At 41.0% G+C, this 17,071-nt stretch overlaps 1 protein-coding gene across 3 annotated transcripts in view; it reads right to left on the minus strand.

Moving 5' to 3' along the window:
• The window catches only part of CPQ (carboxypeptidase Q), a 466,878-nt gene that overhangs the window by 110,225 nt on the left and 339,582 nt on the right, over positions 1-17,071 (minus strand). For all 3 annotated transcript variants that reach the window (XM_082674777.1, XM_082674776.1, XM_082674778.1), the window contains exon 6: positions 1,910-2,001. In XM_082674777.1, the coding sequence (XP_082530903.1) occupies positions 1,910-2,001 (92 nt within the window). The remainder of the gene's footprint in view (positions 1-1,909; positions 2,002-17,071) is intronic.

Genomic DNA, 17,071 nt, shown 5'->3' on the forward strand with positions numbered 1-17,071 from the left:
AATGCCTGCCAAAATGCTCATAGACCTTTTTGAGCCAAAGTTTGTTTCCTTGGAAAGTGTGTTTTAGATATTACAATAAAGTTCTACTTTAGTTTCAAAATTTATACACAAACCACAAAGAATCTCACATATTACAGAACAATTTACTAAGGCTAGCAATTATTATAATAATTGAAGTAATACTTCATAAGCATAACTATGACATAAAGGCAGCTATTAATCTGATTAGAATTTTGAAAATTAGTTAGGCAATAAGTTTTAGCATATGATTTTTTTATGCTTATTTTTTATTTATTTTTTCTTATTAGTCAACCATTTTATACACATCAGTGTATACATGTCAATCCCAATCTCCCAATTCATCAACACCACCACCACCCCCACCCCCCCTCCACTTTCCCCCCTTGGTGTCCATATGTTTGTTCTCTACATCTGTGTCTCAATTTCTGCTCTGCAAACCAGATCATCTGTACCATTTTCTAGATTCCACATATATGCGTTAATATACGATATTTGTTTTTCTCTTTCTTACTTCACTCTGTATGGCAGTCTCTATACGCATCCACAGCTCTACAAATGACCCAATTTCGTTCCTTTTTATGGCTGATTAATATTCCATTGTATATATGTACCACGTCTTCTTTATCCATTAGTCTGTCGATTGGCATTTAGGTTGCTTCCATGACCTGGCTATTGTAAATAGTGCTGCAATGAACATTGGGGTGCATGTGTCTTTTTGAATTATGGTTTTCTCTGGGTATATGCCTAGTAGTGGGATTGCTGGGTCATATGGTAATTCTATTTTTAGTTATTTAAGGAACCTCCATACTGTTCTCCATAGTGGCTGTATCAATTTACATTCCCACCAACAGTGCAAGAGGGTTCCCTTTTCTCCACACCCTCTCCAGCATTTATTATCTATAGACATTTTGATGATGGTCATTCTGACTAGTGTGAGGTGATACCTCATTGTGGTTTTGATTTGAATTTCTCTAATAATTAGAGATGTTGAGCATCTTTTCACGTGCCTGTTGGCCATCTGTATGTCTTCTTTGGAAAAATGTATTATTAGGTCTTCTGCCCATTTTCTGACATTGAGTTGTATGAGTTGTTTGTGTATTTTGGCTATTAACCCTTTGTCGATCGTGCCATTTGCAAATGTTTTCTCCCATTCCGTAGATTGCCTTTTTGTTTTGTTGGTGGTTTCCTTTGCTGTGCAAAAGCTTTCAAGTTTGATTAGATCTCACTTATTTATTTTTGCTTTTATTGCTTTTGCCTTGGGAGTCCCTGTCCCCTGCCTTAAACGTGGTCTTTTATTTCTGTTTATGATCTTCCACTATCACCTTCTTGCTTCAAGCTTCACTTTTGCCTTATATTGGTCACTGTCAAACCACACTGGCCTCCACATTCCCAGGTCTGAGACCTCTCGTTGCTGCTATTCCCATGGCCATTATCAATGCTCCTGGCTGACTCAAGGTCTCAGGATGTGGCTTTCAAATACCAGCGCTCCCAGGAGGATTTGGGACATTGGGGTATGGGGGTGGACTCAGTAGGAACAGAGAATGTTAACCTATTACTATTTCTCTGGCATACATGAATATAGCAGAACTAGAGAGTTTAGGAAAATGGCCACATAGCAGGTGTAATTTTCCTAAGGCTACAGACTAATGTAGAAATAGAAAATCACTCAGCTCCATCCCAGCACCCTCAGCTCACCAGTGCATTCTCCTTTATGGAGCTGGATGAAGACTTCTGCAAGGGGTGTTTGCCAGGGCCAGCCTACCGCAAAGTATTGCTGAGTCTTCAGGACAATAGAGGAAATTCTTAAACTCAAAGCATCAGTGCTTTTGCTGTATTTACACTGATATTACATGTGCAAATGCCCAGCAGTCCATGGCTGCTCTCTTACCTTGTGTAATTGGTAATACTGCAAGGCACCGATTCCACCTTGCTCCTCTGCAGTCCAGAGCACCAAACGCAGAGTCCTCTTTGGACGCAGCCCTGGGAAAAATAATAAAATAAAACAAGTGATTCTTCAGTTGCTTTTGAATTTTTGAAAAGTGGCAGGGCCTCTTATCTGAATTCTGGAGGCAGGAGGGAATCAGAGGTGTGCACATTCATCTCTTACTGGTGTGGCTGCTTGATTTAGGGTGTGGCCGACACAACAAAGGAGTACCCTCAGGGCTGATCTCCAGGGCAGGTTAATGAAGAAAGGGGTTGTGATAAATGCGGTCTGCCGGCCAGGAATTGAGAGCCTCTATTCATATCCTTAACTGGACAACCTGCCCAGTAGGACCCAATGGATCGCCAAGTTCATTGGGATATTAGATTGCATCCAGAAGATGCAGTTAGGCTCTAGACAGATCACAAGGCCTTCCAATGATTAACTGAAACCCAATCATTTGCCTCTGCTTCAAGACAAGGTGTGTCGGGAGTTGCCTCTTAGTCTAAATCCACAAGTATAGCTAGCTGCCCATGCTGTCCTTAGTAATGATGGTGAAGCAGATGCAATGTTTATGTTTGCCCAGGGTCATGTTCCCCTCCTTCTTGGACATATAAGGTCATTCACTTAAGGTCAATGAAAATGAATTGAATGAGAATGACACTTTATTCATCTCATTACTGCACAAACAGCTTGGTGGCAATTTCATTGACTCGGGAAATACAAACTTGTATCCTGCAGTTATTAAAGCTACTAGCAGATCTGGCGTATCTAGAACCATTTTTGAGTGACTGTGTCCGCTCCGTATAAGCTCACTACAATGGTCAAACAGTATGCTAAAAGTTCCACTTTTTGACCAAGAATTAAAATTCATTTCTGATTTGGACCTGATGATGTGGTTTCTGAGAGATAACAAAGGCAGAAACATGTGAAGCTGGGCTTAAATCTTATTAATAAGATCTGTCCTCTTGCCTCACTGCAGGGAAACCATAGGGAAGGACTTTGAATGGCTCCGAGATGGACACACTATAGACGTCGAGTATAACCAACTGCTACCACCCAGGCACGTGGCCTTCTTCAAGGGAGCCGGCGGGTCGACTTCAGCCTGGATGATAAATGCTCCTGGGAAATGGAGCTCTGTCCTGCCTCCTCCGGACACCAACAAGTATTCTGCTTTCACAAGTCTAGTGCCAAGGCATTGAAAAGGAGCTACGTTTCTCACTAAATTGAATATCGTGAAGCTCCTTTACACTTGAGCATTTTAACATAATTAAAAGAGCGCAGGTTTAGGAGGCAGGCTGACCTGAGTTCCAGTTAAAGCCTAGACAAGCAATGTCCACATCCAATTGTTCAGCAAATCCCATTGGTGTTTTCTTCTAAGTCCATCTAGAATCCAACTTTTCACCTCTGCTACCACGCTGGTTCAAGCCCCACCTTCTTTTGCCTGGACTGTTGCAAAACAGTCCTCCTAACTGGTCTCCCTGACTCAGCCTGTGCCCCTCTGCAGCTGATGGCCTGCACGGCAGTCAGCAAGACTCCTGTAAAACTTATACCAGAGCATGTCATTTCTCTGTTCAAAACCTCCAAGAGCCATACTGTAAGCTTCTCAACGGCAGGTATTTAAGCTTTGTGATTCAATGTGATGCCCCCAATGCCCAGACTGTTTGGCACATATTAGGTGCCCAATAAATAGGTCTTGAATGAATAAATTAATCCAAAGTGTGGTGCCTCACTAGTAAAATTCAAAGCCCTCTACCACTGTCTCAACCTCATTTCCTAAAACTTTCCTGCTAGCTCATTTCCAGGCAAAATGTTGTAGTTGAAAAAGGTGGACAGATCTGGTGAGCCCTGCTATTAATAGGCACTAGCTGTGTAACCACTGGGAACTAGATCTACCTGAACTTCAGCTTCCTTATCTAAAGAGTGGAGGGAATATTACATGCTCATAACATAACAGCTTCCCTGGGTGGTTGTGAGGATGAAATGAGGTGTGATGAAGACAATCTGTGTCTGCCATGCAACAGACATTCAATGAATGAACTATAAAACTACATAATGGATAGCCAGGCACAGAGCACACACTTTTACCCATAGAGAGAAGGGGCAACTAAATACTCAGGACAATCTTCCAAAGTCATTTGAGCCCCTGCTAAAGAAGAATCGTGAAGTACCCACTGCCTGCTGCACAGGGTCAAACCACCGACTCACATTCATAGCACAAACTTAAACTGCTGTTGGATTAAGAAATATAATCAGTCTATATCTAAAGACCATAGTCACTGGCTCCTCTAACAGAAATGTGCTTAGCGTCAATTTAAATCAAATGACATTTTGCTTGCAACATAGAAAAAAAATAAAAAAGATAAAGTGCTGCAAATGAAAATTCTGAACATGTTTTTAGGTCCATAAAGAAGAGGAAAAAACTTTGCTTACATATCTCCTCATTTACCAGCAAAACAGTACCAAGTTATTAAAATGATGGAATTCTCTAAATAAGGATCAAGGGACAGTTAGCACAAGCTAGGGAAAAATCAATTTTTAAAAGCAAATGCCCTGAATATCCCCATAGATTTGGTGTTTTACTTGCAAATCATTACCGTACAGGATTAGTCTCCTTCACATTTCAATCAGCTAGATAACCAATGATGTTATATTAAGATAACAAAAAAGTAATCGGTTTGAAGTGAAGAATGCTAAGGCCTCCAAACAACAACAGCATAGCTGGTGCATGGCTGGCCCTCAGGAGACAGAGCCACCTCCCAGCCCTGGAGAAGTTCAGTCCCCACCCAACTCCACATTCAAGTTTAAGGCCCAAACAGAAGAGGTTAGGAAACCAGTGGTTAAGCAAATACCTGACTGAGCTGTGAAGTCTCTTCTCCACTCTGACATTCTGATTGTCCCTAGAACCTAAGAGAAATGCATGGGACTTCATTCAGTACTAGACCCTGACTTTAGTGTGGACTTGGAGCCCCCAGGCCACCTGAGTCCACAGACAGGCAGCATGGGGCACAGAAAGGTGTTGGCTGTGGAATCTCAATAAACATTGTTTGATTCCCTGCTCTGCCACCTCTGGCTCTTTGACTTTAGATGAGTTGCCCAATCTCTCTGAGCCTCAGTTTCCTCATCTACACCATAAGGAAAAGGGGAATGACCTCATGACTTTGTTAAGAAAATTAAATGAGACCAGGCAAATATATAGGAGGCACAGTTCCTGGCGCATAGTAGGCTTTCAAGAATTGTCTGTTAGCTTCACTCTACGTCACTCCATGAACTTCAGTCTGTGTCAATGATTTCCTGGGAAATTCTGTGAGAGAACTAGGAAGGAGGCATCTTCCTCATTCTTCTTCCCTAGGAACCGTAGAACATCTTTGTTTATGCATAATGCATACCCACCAAGGGAGAAACACAAATTTCACCTAGCTCATAGAAAAACACATAACCTCTTTCAGCACGGAGTAGGCCCTCATTCCAACATATAGCATATCCAAATCCAAATAAATAGAAATTGTTTCCTCACTCTAAAAATTGATGGCCAATCAGAATTTTTAGTTTCTGGATAAAGTAAAAAAAGCTTAATAAATCTGAAAACTGAATAAAGTTGATACAGAGATGTCTGCATTTATCATTTTAAAATAATAGAATGTATTGTGTATCTCAAATCCAAACTGGTTTCAAAGCTAGGCATTTTAAGTATATAAAGTAACAAAAATAACAACAACAACAATAATAAAACAGTAATAATGACAGCAACACAACAAAGTGATACAAGGTCAAATGCAGGGATCTCATCTTGTAGTGAAACTAGGGCAAATGAATAGCTCCACAGTAATCCTAGCTCACAGCTGCGGCCCTGGCTCAGTGGTTTACAGCACCAGCCTAAGGCAAGCACATGAAGTAAACCTTAGAATTGGAGGTGAGAGGGAAGACCCCGGCTGAGCTGGCTAGGAGTCAGGTCTCATTGAGGTTTTGTCAGAAGATGGGCAATTAGTTCCCCTATAAATGTAATGAAACTGCCCAGAGATCTCTTGGTCTCCTGGAATTTTTATTAAGAACTTCAGATAGCACAACAAACTTTGATGGCATCACAGTTTTTCTCTAAAAGAACATAAACTACAGATAATATGTCAGAGTCTTGTCTTTGTTTATGAAATAAGACACATGCATTTCACTTTCATTTTACTGAGGAGAGTAATAATGCTATTGGGAAAATAGTGCCTATGAGAAAAGGTGAAAACAATCTGGCTGGAGTTTATTTTCTGTTATTATCAAATTTAAAGATAAGTAGTCTGAGAGTTAAAGCAATAAATCGAAAAGGTCAACTGACTGTCCTGCACTTGCGCTAAGAGTGGGCCAAAATAAAATAAACTTAGATTAATCCAACCTTGTAGATAGATTTCCCAAATCATGAATTCTAAAGAACACTATTTGTTAACAAAGTGTATTAACCCAAATGCCTGTTTACTACTCCGTTTCAGTACTGCCAGAACTATGTATAAGTACTCGTCTCCGTTCTGACACCAATTTTGTAGAGAAAACACAATTTTCTCTTACAGTAAATATACTCAGTTTCCACATATACGTGCTAGCTCATAAATCCACTTGTTGTCCAGCTCTCCTTTATCAACATTCAAAAGAGCGCTGCATTTAGAGATGTCTAATACTGCAATAAACTTGACTAGTATAAGTGCAGTATCTGAATTAAAGAATAAATCATGACATATTAGTATATAAACTGAATGAGATGAGGCAGTAAGCATAGTGGTTAAGCATACAGGTTTTGGGGTTGAGACCTATTTCCACCTTGGACAAGTTACATAATTCATTATATAATATATAAGCACATTATCACTGATTTTTTTTAAAACAGGGGGCATGGTTACACAAAGATTCATTATTTTAGTGAAGTAAATTACAACTACTACTCTTTATAGGCAGGAACAGAAAATCACTTGGAGGAAGATCTTTTGTTCTTGGAAGAATCACTTGTATCTTTCTTAGCCATGTAAATATAAAGCAATTAGACAGTTTTGGGGGGCATTGGGGCAGGCCAACAAGCTTTTTAAAACTCCATCTTGCTAGCTGCTTCCCCTTGAGCTATCTGGAGGAACAACCTGGACACTGGGAAGGAGATAAATCAGAGTGTAAGAGGAGCCCGGGGGGCTTCCCTGGTGGCGCAGTGGTTGAGAGTCCGCCTGCTGATGCAGGGGACACGGGAAGATCCCACATGCCACAGAGCGGCTGGGCCTGTGAGCCATGGCCGCTGAGCCTGTGCGTCTGGAGCCTGTGCTCCGCAACGGGAGAAGCCACAACGGTGAGAGGCCCGCGTACCGCAAAAAAAACAAACAAGCAAACAAAAAAAGAGGAGCCCAGGGTCTTCTGGGAGGAAAGCCCAGTGTCCTCACCCCTGCTTCCTTAGACAGAAGACTGGGGGTGAGAGAAATGTTGGGTCAGGGTGACAATGACTAAAGTCCCGGGGCAGGGAAGGTCCTGGAAACCACTAAAATAAAGTGATCTTGAAGAAAGGGGTCTGGGTTATTGACCTGGGCTCAACACAGTGGCCTAAGATTCAGGGGAAGGGCTAATTGTAGTCTAGCATGTGGCCAAATCCAGAAACTCCTTCAGATCCAGCAACCCTAACAGGGGTTACGATTTAGAGAACTGAGGATGGGAATATCAACAAAGGGAGTTGTAACCTTGCTCCCCAAAATGGGCACCACTGTAACTTAGGGCTGCAAACAGTGCCGTGCAGCAGCCACGAGTAGTAGTCACAGGTGGATCCAGCCACAGGTTTCTGGAGGAGGACTGACCCATTTGCCCTGAGTTACGTCCCAGAGACCTCAGGAGGAGATAACAGACTTCCTGCTAATAAGGCCTGTAGAGGCTTGGATGATTCACTATAAAGGAGACTGAAGGATGTGATCATATTTATAACCTGTGTTTGTGGAGCAGGTCATAACAGTTATAATTTCCATAATTCAAAGTGAACAGTCCTACCTCATTATAATGATTAGGATTCTATTAGCCAGGAAAATCACTATTAATCATTGCTGAAGTAGAAATGCTGTGACTACCATGGGTGTGAAGGCCATTTCTGGCCCTAACCCAGTTTTCCACCCTTATCATCCTGCTTCTACCTCTCATCCTAAGCTCCAGCCACATCACATTTCCTACCAGTCCCTGACCTGAGATGCCATGATATCTCAGATTTCTGGTCCTTTGTAGATGCTCTTCTTCCTACCTAGAATGCCCCTTCAACTTTTCCATCTGGCAAACTCCTATTCATTCGACAAAGCCCATCACTAACATTACTTTATCTGGGAAGGCTCCCCTAACTCTAGGGAAAAGTTGGTTCTTCCTTTCTCAGTGTTCTTCTAGATCTTCACATGGATCTCTCTGTTCATTTTCAACCACATTTACACATTGATCTCCCCACTAGACCACTAATTTTCTGAGACACTCGTTTCTCTTTTTCATAACCCTGGTCCAGTACCTGATGTGTAACAAGTGCTGAAAAACTGTTTATTGACTGACTGGATGAATGAATGAGTGAATAAATATATTTATATAAGTATAAATACAGCTACTACCTTTTCGGAGAGTGGCATTGACATATATACACTACCAAATGTAAAACAGATAGCTCGTGGGAAGCAGCCACATAGCACAGAGAGATCAGCTCGGTGCTTTGTGACTACCTAGAGGGGTGGGATAGGGAGGGTGGGAGGGAGACGCAAGAGGGAGGGGATATGGGGATATATGTATACATATAGCTCATTCACTTTGTTATACAGCAGCAACTAACACAACAATGTAAAGCAATTATATTTCAATAAAGATGTTATGAAAAATAAATAAATAAATAAAGCATACTAGTGACTCTTCAGTTCAGAAAGTTAAGATATGCTCTTTTTGTGAAACCAAAGCCCAGTGGCCTAGTTAATTAGATGTGCTTCAACTTCTACATTTGCTTCAGTCGTTAATACATTTACCTACTCTTGTAGCACAGACGGATCTAGTCAAAATTATTACATCAATAGCTCTTGTTGATCAAGTCATTAAATAAATATATTATGGTCACAGAAATCTTTCCAACAGCTAATTGTATTAAATTATAGGTATCTGCATTTTAAGCTCTGACATTTCTCTTTAATTTTTTACTTCAATATTTTTTCTGATTATTAAACAACATATCCTTAAAAAAATGGAAAACTATAAAAAAATTAGAAAACAAAAACAACCTATAAGCATATTTTATTTCCTTATAATTTTTGTATGCATGCATTTGTATACAGATATAAAGAGTGATTTTTATGTATAATTTTATACTACATTTTCCACTTAAAAATCATGGCATATGTGGCCTCTATCTATAATAATAATCAATAATCTTTAAGAAAGTGATTCTAAATTTTTTTAGCTATTCTCTTATTGTTGGATATTTAAGGTTTTTATCCTTAGGGCAAGTTCTTAAAAGTAGAAATAATGAGTCTAAATAGTATAAACATTTCTAAGGCTCTTGAAACATGTCACCAATGCCCTAAAAAAAGCTTATCAATATATATTCCCACCAGCAGTGTATGAGAATATTCACTTCTATTTAATGTGGAACTTTTAATCTTATCTCCTTAATTTTTATGTCTGTCAATACATTATATTTATTTTTCGATACTACATTCTAATCACTTTCAGCCAAAATGATTACACCACACACATGCACACTTAATCTGCAGTCTAGTTTAACTTGACTGAGACAAATGTTAAGTTTGTATCTGATGCTTGACTAGAGTTAAAATATGTGAATTTGTTTTTCTTATTTAAAATGCCTGATAGTAGGGCTCTTTCAGTAATATATTTCTAAGATAATGTTAGTATGTAGGGATCACAAGCTTGATCTAGCTGGAATTTTAAAACATATTATTTCTTTTTCCCTATCGTTATTTAGAGTGTTTTTATCTGCAACGGGGTAATAGAGAAGCCTGCTTAATGATAGATCTGAACTCTGAATCACACTTCCGTTAAGAGTTCTACCTTGCAAAAACATCAAGTGGGGAAGTTAAACAAATACTGCAATTTTTAAGAAATGATGATAAATCAAGACCTCTCTTGCAAATTCACATTCACCAATATGATCCTCTAAATTGCACTTCTTGTGAAGATGGTGCTGTCTGAGGGAGCACAGAAGTGTTTGTACTTGAATCAGAGATTATCAACAAGCAATGCATCTCCAACAAGCAACTGAGGTGAGAACATTTCTGGGATCCCTTTTCAACATCAAACAACAGATATGAAGCATAGATGTTTTATAATGAAGGCACCAACTTTAAGCTGCTCCTGTTAACCCTTCCAAGTGCTGTTTTTTTTCGTTTTTTTTTTTGCGGTACGCAGGCCTCTCACTGTTGTGGCCTCTCCCGTTGCAGAGTACAGGCTCCGGACGCGCAGGCTCAGTGGCCATGGCTCACGGGCCCAGCCGCTCCACGGCATGTGGGATCTTCCCAGACCGGGGCACGAACCCGTGTCCCCTGCATTGGCAGGCAGACTCTCAACCAATGCACCACCAGGGAAGCCCCCAAGTGCTCTTTCTTAGGGTTATGGTGGAAAGGATGTTATCTACATTTTTAAAGATTTTCCTTGTGTATAAAATGATTTGCAAAGTTATCTAAACTTGTTTTTGACCAATAAATTAATCATAATTTTTATTCTTGGTTCCATTTAAGTTTCAGTTTTCAGACCCCCTCTCCTTTCCATTCCCACTGTGGCTGCCATTATTTAAGCCCTTTGAATTGCTGCAGTTGCCAACTAACTGCTTCTTCCGATTCTGTACAAGTGCTGCCAGATTTATCTTCCTAAAGTACTGCTTTGAATATGTCACTGGCTAAGTGAAAATCTTTAATTAGTCATCATCTATAGAAGTACTCTGCCTCTAAACTTTTTTGAATATGCATCTCTACCAGTAAAACATTTGAGCATGCATCACATGTACGTATATTTATGAATAAATGACACATATTGTCAAAACATGCCAGAAAATATTAGTAAGAAATTAACATTTCTTGTTTTAGATAGAGAATAAACATTTTCCTGTACCCAAATGATGGTCCTACTTAGTGCCTGGCTTTTGAGGCCACTAGTTTATAGCACAGAGTCTGTCCTGTTTAGTATGGCATTCGAGGACCTACGCAGACTGGTTCCAATCTGCTCCTCCGACTTGCCTCTTCCACTCCCCTTCTCAAAGCCTGATTTCCAGGTAAATTGGCCTCTTCATTTTCTTCCTACCTCTGTGCTTTTCCTCCCGCCATTTATTTCCCATCCTCTTTGCCTTTCCTTTTTTTTCTTGATTTACCCATATCCCAACCAATCTTTCAAGATCCAGTTCCAATTCCTCCTGCTCCAAGTGGAAGAAGGAAGTCTTCTTCCTCTGAACCTCAAAGTTGCTCTTTTCTGTACTAACCATTTGGCAATTAGTCATGACTAATGTACTTTCTGCTCTTGATTTCCACACACAGCCCCTGGTATATCAAAGAACCCTATACATATTTGTTGATGAATGCATTAGCACATCTAATGGAAATTGTTTTCAATTGAAACAAGACAGATATAGATTAGATCTGTAAAAAGAACTTTTGGACAGAGGACATTTTTAAACATTAAATCAGTTATCACTTACATTTGCCTAAGGGAGAGTAAAGCCTGGAAAGAAAGCTGGGCTTGGACAGGTTTGGAACATGGAAATAGACTGGACTCTTTGAATCTCTGTTAAATCCAGAATATTATAATTGGTGACTCTGCAAATACTGAACTCTACCCACAGGGACATGAGATTGACCTGTTCTCTAGAGAAGTTTTTGGCCTTACAGGAGATGTGCTGTTTATCTCAAACATCTTCATTCCTCAATTATGAAAAGTGTGAACATATTTGTATTCTCCAGATAAAAGAAAACTTAGAGAAGACTCAGGGTATTTACGTGAAATTAATGCTTTGTAATTTATGCACCTCACATTGCCAAGGTAATGGATTATCTGACCCCATGGGCCTCTTTTTTTTTTTTTGCAGTACGCGGGTCTCTCACTGTTGTGGCCTCTCCCGTTGCGGAGCACAGGCTCCAGACGTGCAGGCTCAGCGGCCATGGCTCACGGGCCCAGCCGCTCCGCGGCATGTGGGATCTTCCCGGACCGGGGCACGTACCCGCGTCTCCTGCATCGTCAGGCGGACTGTCAACCACTGCGCCACCAGGGAAGCCCCCCATGGGCCTCTTGCTTTTCCAGGTCATTATGTCACATCTTACACATAAAAGCCATTAGGTAAGGGAGAAATTTTATATAGTCTGTTAAAGTATTTATAGGCACTTGTAAAAGTTTACTTTAGACTTCAGCAGACTGTCATCTTAGAAAGACTCTCCAAGTTTAACTGCTGCCCTCCGAGGGCCAAGCTTACAAGGCATGTTCAGAGTCTGTGAATACTTCACTTCTGAAATGAAACTAAACCCATGCAGAGTTATGTGCTCAGTGTGGGAAGGAATGTGATGCCTCCATTCTCAGAACTTTTCCCAGGACCCCCTGTCCTCAAACCTTAAAATCAACCTACTAGAGTTCTTTTTCCCTGTGTAGACCGTGACATTTCAACAACATTATTTCCTGTCATGTTCTAACTTATTGATATTTAATATGCACATATGACGCTTATTAAAACACATCAGCATGGTCCATCTTTGGAGGTATCAACACAAGCATACGTTTAAGAATTCTATTCCATAAAGGAAGAACGTTCTGTAATAGGAGAAGTGAATATACAAATCAACAAATACTCATTTGGACTAACTGTGCAGAAATCAAGAAGATTAAATGGCACAGTCAAAGCTACTTGAAATATCAGACTCATTCATTCAACAACTCTTCCTGGTCCAGGAGTGAGGGGTTTAGGGCTGAAAAAGAGAGTCACGTTCTTTGAAACTTACAATCTAGAAGATAAAGTGGATAAGAAATTCCCGTTATTCTTATCATCATTGCCATCACCTTTAATCATAATCATTGCTGTAGGTACTTTGAATTTATCTAAAGAAAACTGATTTTTTAGAAATTAAGTTATCATTGCTCTGGATGGGAAATGAGGTTACACCAGAGACAGACTTAAGTAGGTTCAAGGGTAAAACTGGGAGATAGGGCAGAAAGGTAATGAAGAAAAGAACTGGAGGAGAGCAGTGACGTAGCAGTAAAAGCAATCACAGCCTCACCAGTGTGATTTTAGAGATGGCCAACATTTCGGCACAGGATGGGGGGAGAGGGGACCAAGATTTACGGGCACTCAGTACCAGTACCACGCCAGCCACTGTGCCGAGATGTTTCCAGACACTGTATCATATAATTTCAGAAACATAACTTCATTTAATCCTGCAAAGCAAGTAATAGTGCCTTCCTTTTTTTACAAATAATGAAACTGAGAGATACAGAAATTAAGTCACTTGCCCAGTACTACACAGTTGGTAAATGGCAGAGCTGGGATTCTAATTTGGGACTGTCTGATGCCCAATCCTTGCTCTTAACCACATCCGGCTACTGCCTTCCCAAGCAATAAGCTGCATGGAAAGATCTGACCCATCCTGTGCAACCTCTGCTTTCTTCTGTCTTTTTTTTAGGTGAAACTCTCACATTAGAGAATACATTCTAACAAAGTTGATGTATCTGTCCCATTACTCAGAGGTCCACATTAGTGCCTTCAAATTCCATCTCAAACTGTCCAATTTCAAGAGACAGAGGGGCAAGAATATGGCTATAGACGGTTGGGTAAATGTGTTGGGTCAGTAGAGTTGAGGACCAGGGGACCAACGCAAAGTAGGACATCTTCTAGGTTGATAGAGATAAGCAATCAGACACTAAGACATGCAGAAGCTGAACAACACTTGAGTATCCAGATTTATAGCAACAGGAATAACCAAAGTCTTGAACTGTTGGGTCCAAAAATCATCACCAACTCAAAATAAGTAGGAGGCCGAGAAAGATAATACCTTATCTTCTGTGTGGGTTGCTGAAGAGTCACTTGCATTTTGGGGACCTGAGCTCCACAAATATTGAAATGAAATCTAAGATCTAAAAAAGCCTAGCATCTGCTTAGAAAAATTAACAAAATACATTCTCTGCAGACCGAAATCAGAGGGCTTTTCTAAAACTGGAAAATATTACTGTCAAGGTTATTGTGAAAAATCAGCTCCAAATGTAAATATATTAATTTTTGTTGTCAACAATATATCCTATTGGAAAACAAAAACTCACAAGGACATTGCAGGAGCTTTAACTTCTTCTCAAGGAAAAATGATTTTTTAAACATCAAGATTTCACTGTTTCTGTGAAGAAGATGATACCAGTGGGAGAGTGACAATTGAGTTTAGGAAGATCTGGAGGCAGGGCAAAAAGGCAGTCAAGGAGTGGATTGGTGTAGAGTGATTCCCTCATAGTGAAAGTATTTGCAGCTCCACTGCTCCTGTGTTAGAGACAGCTGGCCAGCTGGTGGGGAGGTGAGGCTGCGGGAGAGAGGAGGACAGGATTTACTGGGTATTAACCACTGTGCCAAACACCATGCTAAGTTCTTTCCAGACATTATCTCACTTAATTTTCCCAGCAATCCTATAGTACCTGGGAGTATTATAATACCCGGGGCTGTTATCCCCAAGTTACAGGTAAGAAACAAAGGCTAAAAGAATGTAAGTGACTTGCACTGTGTTGCAGAGTTGATAAGTGCTAGAGGCTGGATATGAACCCAGTGTCTGGGCCTCCTCAACTAGAAACCCTGATCCAGGCTCCCTTACGTTGAGAACATTCTCTGACATATGAAAGACAAAAATCATTTAGGACAAATACTAAAGGCATAGGGAGACCACAGTGGCCTGAACTTCAATACGATATATGGAGTCATCAGTGTTAGGTCACAGGCATCATCACGGTGGAGAACAAGGCCTGTTTTCAAGTTCTCTATTCACTTCCATTAGGTCCCCACCTTCTAACCCCTCAAGTTTCCAGTGCAACCTTCCTCAGAAAAACAAGGATTGAGATAAACGGAAAGTGTGGGGAAGGAAAGAAGTGGTACAAAGGCAGACACAAAGCATAACAGCAAATCAAACACTACCAGCCTGTTGCTTGCAGAAATCACAGAAATTATACAGATCACATTGTGAGCTGCAGGCTTTAAGTCACCACCATCCCTATTCCCCCACTATACGCTGCACATGGTGCTCTGAGAAAAGTCCTCACCTTCTATTATAATTTAGCAGGGACTGAGCTCTCACCTGCTTTAATGGATGGATGAACATATGAATGAATGAAGGAACACAAGAATAAAAGAAGAGAGGAAAGAAAACTAATCGAGAATTAAGAAAATCCAGAAAGGAAATGACTAGGCTATAGTGATATAGATATGATATAGACATTCTCAAGTCCCATTTCAAAAGATAAAAACCAGATGGTAACCCATGTTTCTTTTTATATAGAATAAAGAACATCTTTTTTTTTCCCCTAGTAGATAAATAATTCCTTAAATTAAAACTGCTGACCATAAACATCACTGCCACAAACTCAAGATGTGGACACCCTACTCTGTCCCTCCCAGCCCCTTCTGCCAATACCACCCTGGTTGGGGCAGCTGTCAGCAAGCCACGCTCCCTCCTAAGACCCTGCATCCATCCTCTATGATAAGGAAAAATCAGATGTGATGTGGAGGAGATGAGGTGGAAAGTGTCTGGACCAAGTAGAAAGAATGCTGGAATTTGTCAAACAGAGACTCCAAGAATCCAGAAATGCAGGTGCCCATCTGGCCTGGCTCTCTGAGGCCTTGGAAGGTGTGCTGTGGTCGCTAGAAGGCCAGTACAGAGCCTGTGCACACGGGCAGCAAGTGCCCAGGGGCTGATCTGCGGGGGCCCGAGCGGCTGGCTGTGTGAGGCTGCCAGTGTGCGGTGGCTAGGAGGCTTCCACCCTGGACTGTAAAGAGATGTTGTGCACAGGACTGACTGGGATCCAAAGCCAGGGCCACAGCCTAGACCTCAGAGCCGACCAGGTAAGCGTGCGAAGAAGTAAATGAGTTACGAGGCTGTAATGTACAGCACAGGGAATAGAGCCAATATTTTATAATAACTCTGTATGCAGTGTATTCTATAAAAACATCAAACTACCACACTGTGCACCTGAAATACAAACCAGGCAGACTTCCATGGTGTCATGCTCACCCTGATGTGGACAGGAGAACACTAACTAGAGAATAGAGATGTTTGCTAATGAGGTAAAGTAAACAGTGAAGAGAAAGCTAGCATTTATTGAGTGCCTACGATGTGCTAAGGCAGTCTGATAAGCACTTTATGTGGCTTTAGTTCCTTTAATTTTTCTCAACTGATCCTCACAGGAACACAAGGATGCAGGTATTATTTTTCCTATTTTATAGATCAGGAAACTGAGGCTTAGGGAGGTGAAGGAAGCAACTCACTTGTGGTCACATATACAATAATGGCAGAAGCAGGACTTGAACCCAGGCCCTTCTGATCCCAAAGCCCATGGTTGAAGCCTGTATGGGGGCCCTTCAGTGAGCCTGGTGGGCTGGGGCTGACTCACATGGGGATTAGTCCTGAGGGAAGTAGCACAGGCATCTGATGAAGACAAGAACATGCTATCATTGATACACACTCACAAGATTCCAATAAGAAAAATATGTGCTCAGCCAGTCACAAAACTGAAGAGTGAGGAACCCAGTCCAGGGGAGGAGCTATTCTGTCGGCACTAGGCCCACACTGGCTGCAAGTTGAAGGTACATTTGTACACATTTTGTATAAGCAGACAGTCTAAAATTTCCAAGCATAAATCAACATAGTATTTCAGGATCTACTGGGCTATCGATCCAGCTTCCCATTTCTCCTTGGCCTGACTCACTACCATGTTGCTTAAATCTACTTTTGCGTACTGGGGAATCAATGGCACAAAGCATCAACTCGTTCTGGGCAAGTAATTTTGTCTTTAAATTCTTCAAATGACAACTGGCATTGAAGAGCTTTTAAAAAAAATAGAGATGTCAGGCCACTTCCTCAAGGTCTGGACTTCACAAGGACCTAAGGAGGGAGGATGGATCACTACTCCAGCGCCCAGCCACACATATGTTCA

This window comes from Grampus griseus, assembly GCF_964374135.1.
Source record: "Grampus griseus genome assembly, chromosome: 17".
In the NCBI taxonomy this organism is placed as follows: Eukaryota; Metazoa; Chordata; class Mammalia; order Artiodactyla; family Delphinidae; genus Grampus; species Grampus griseus.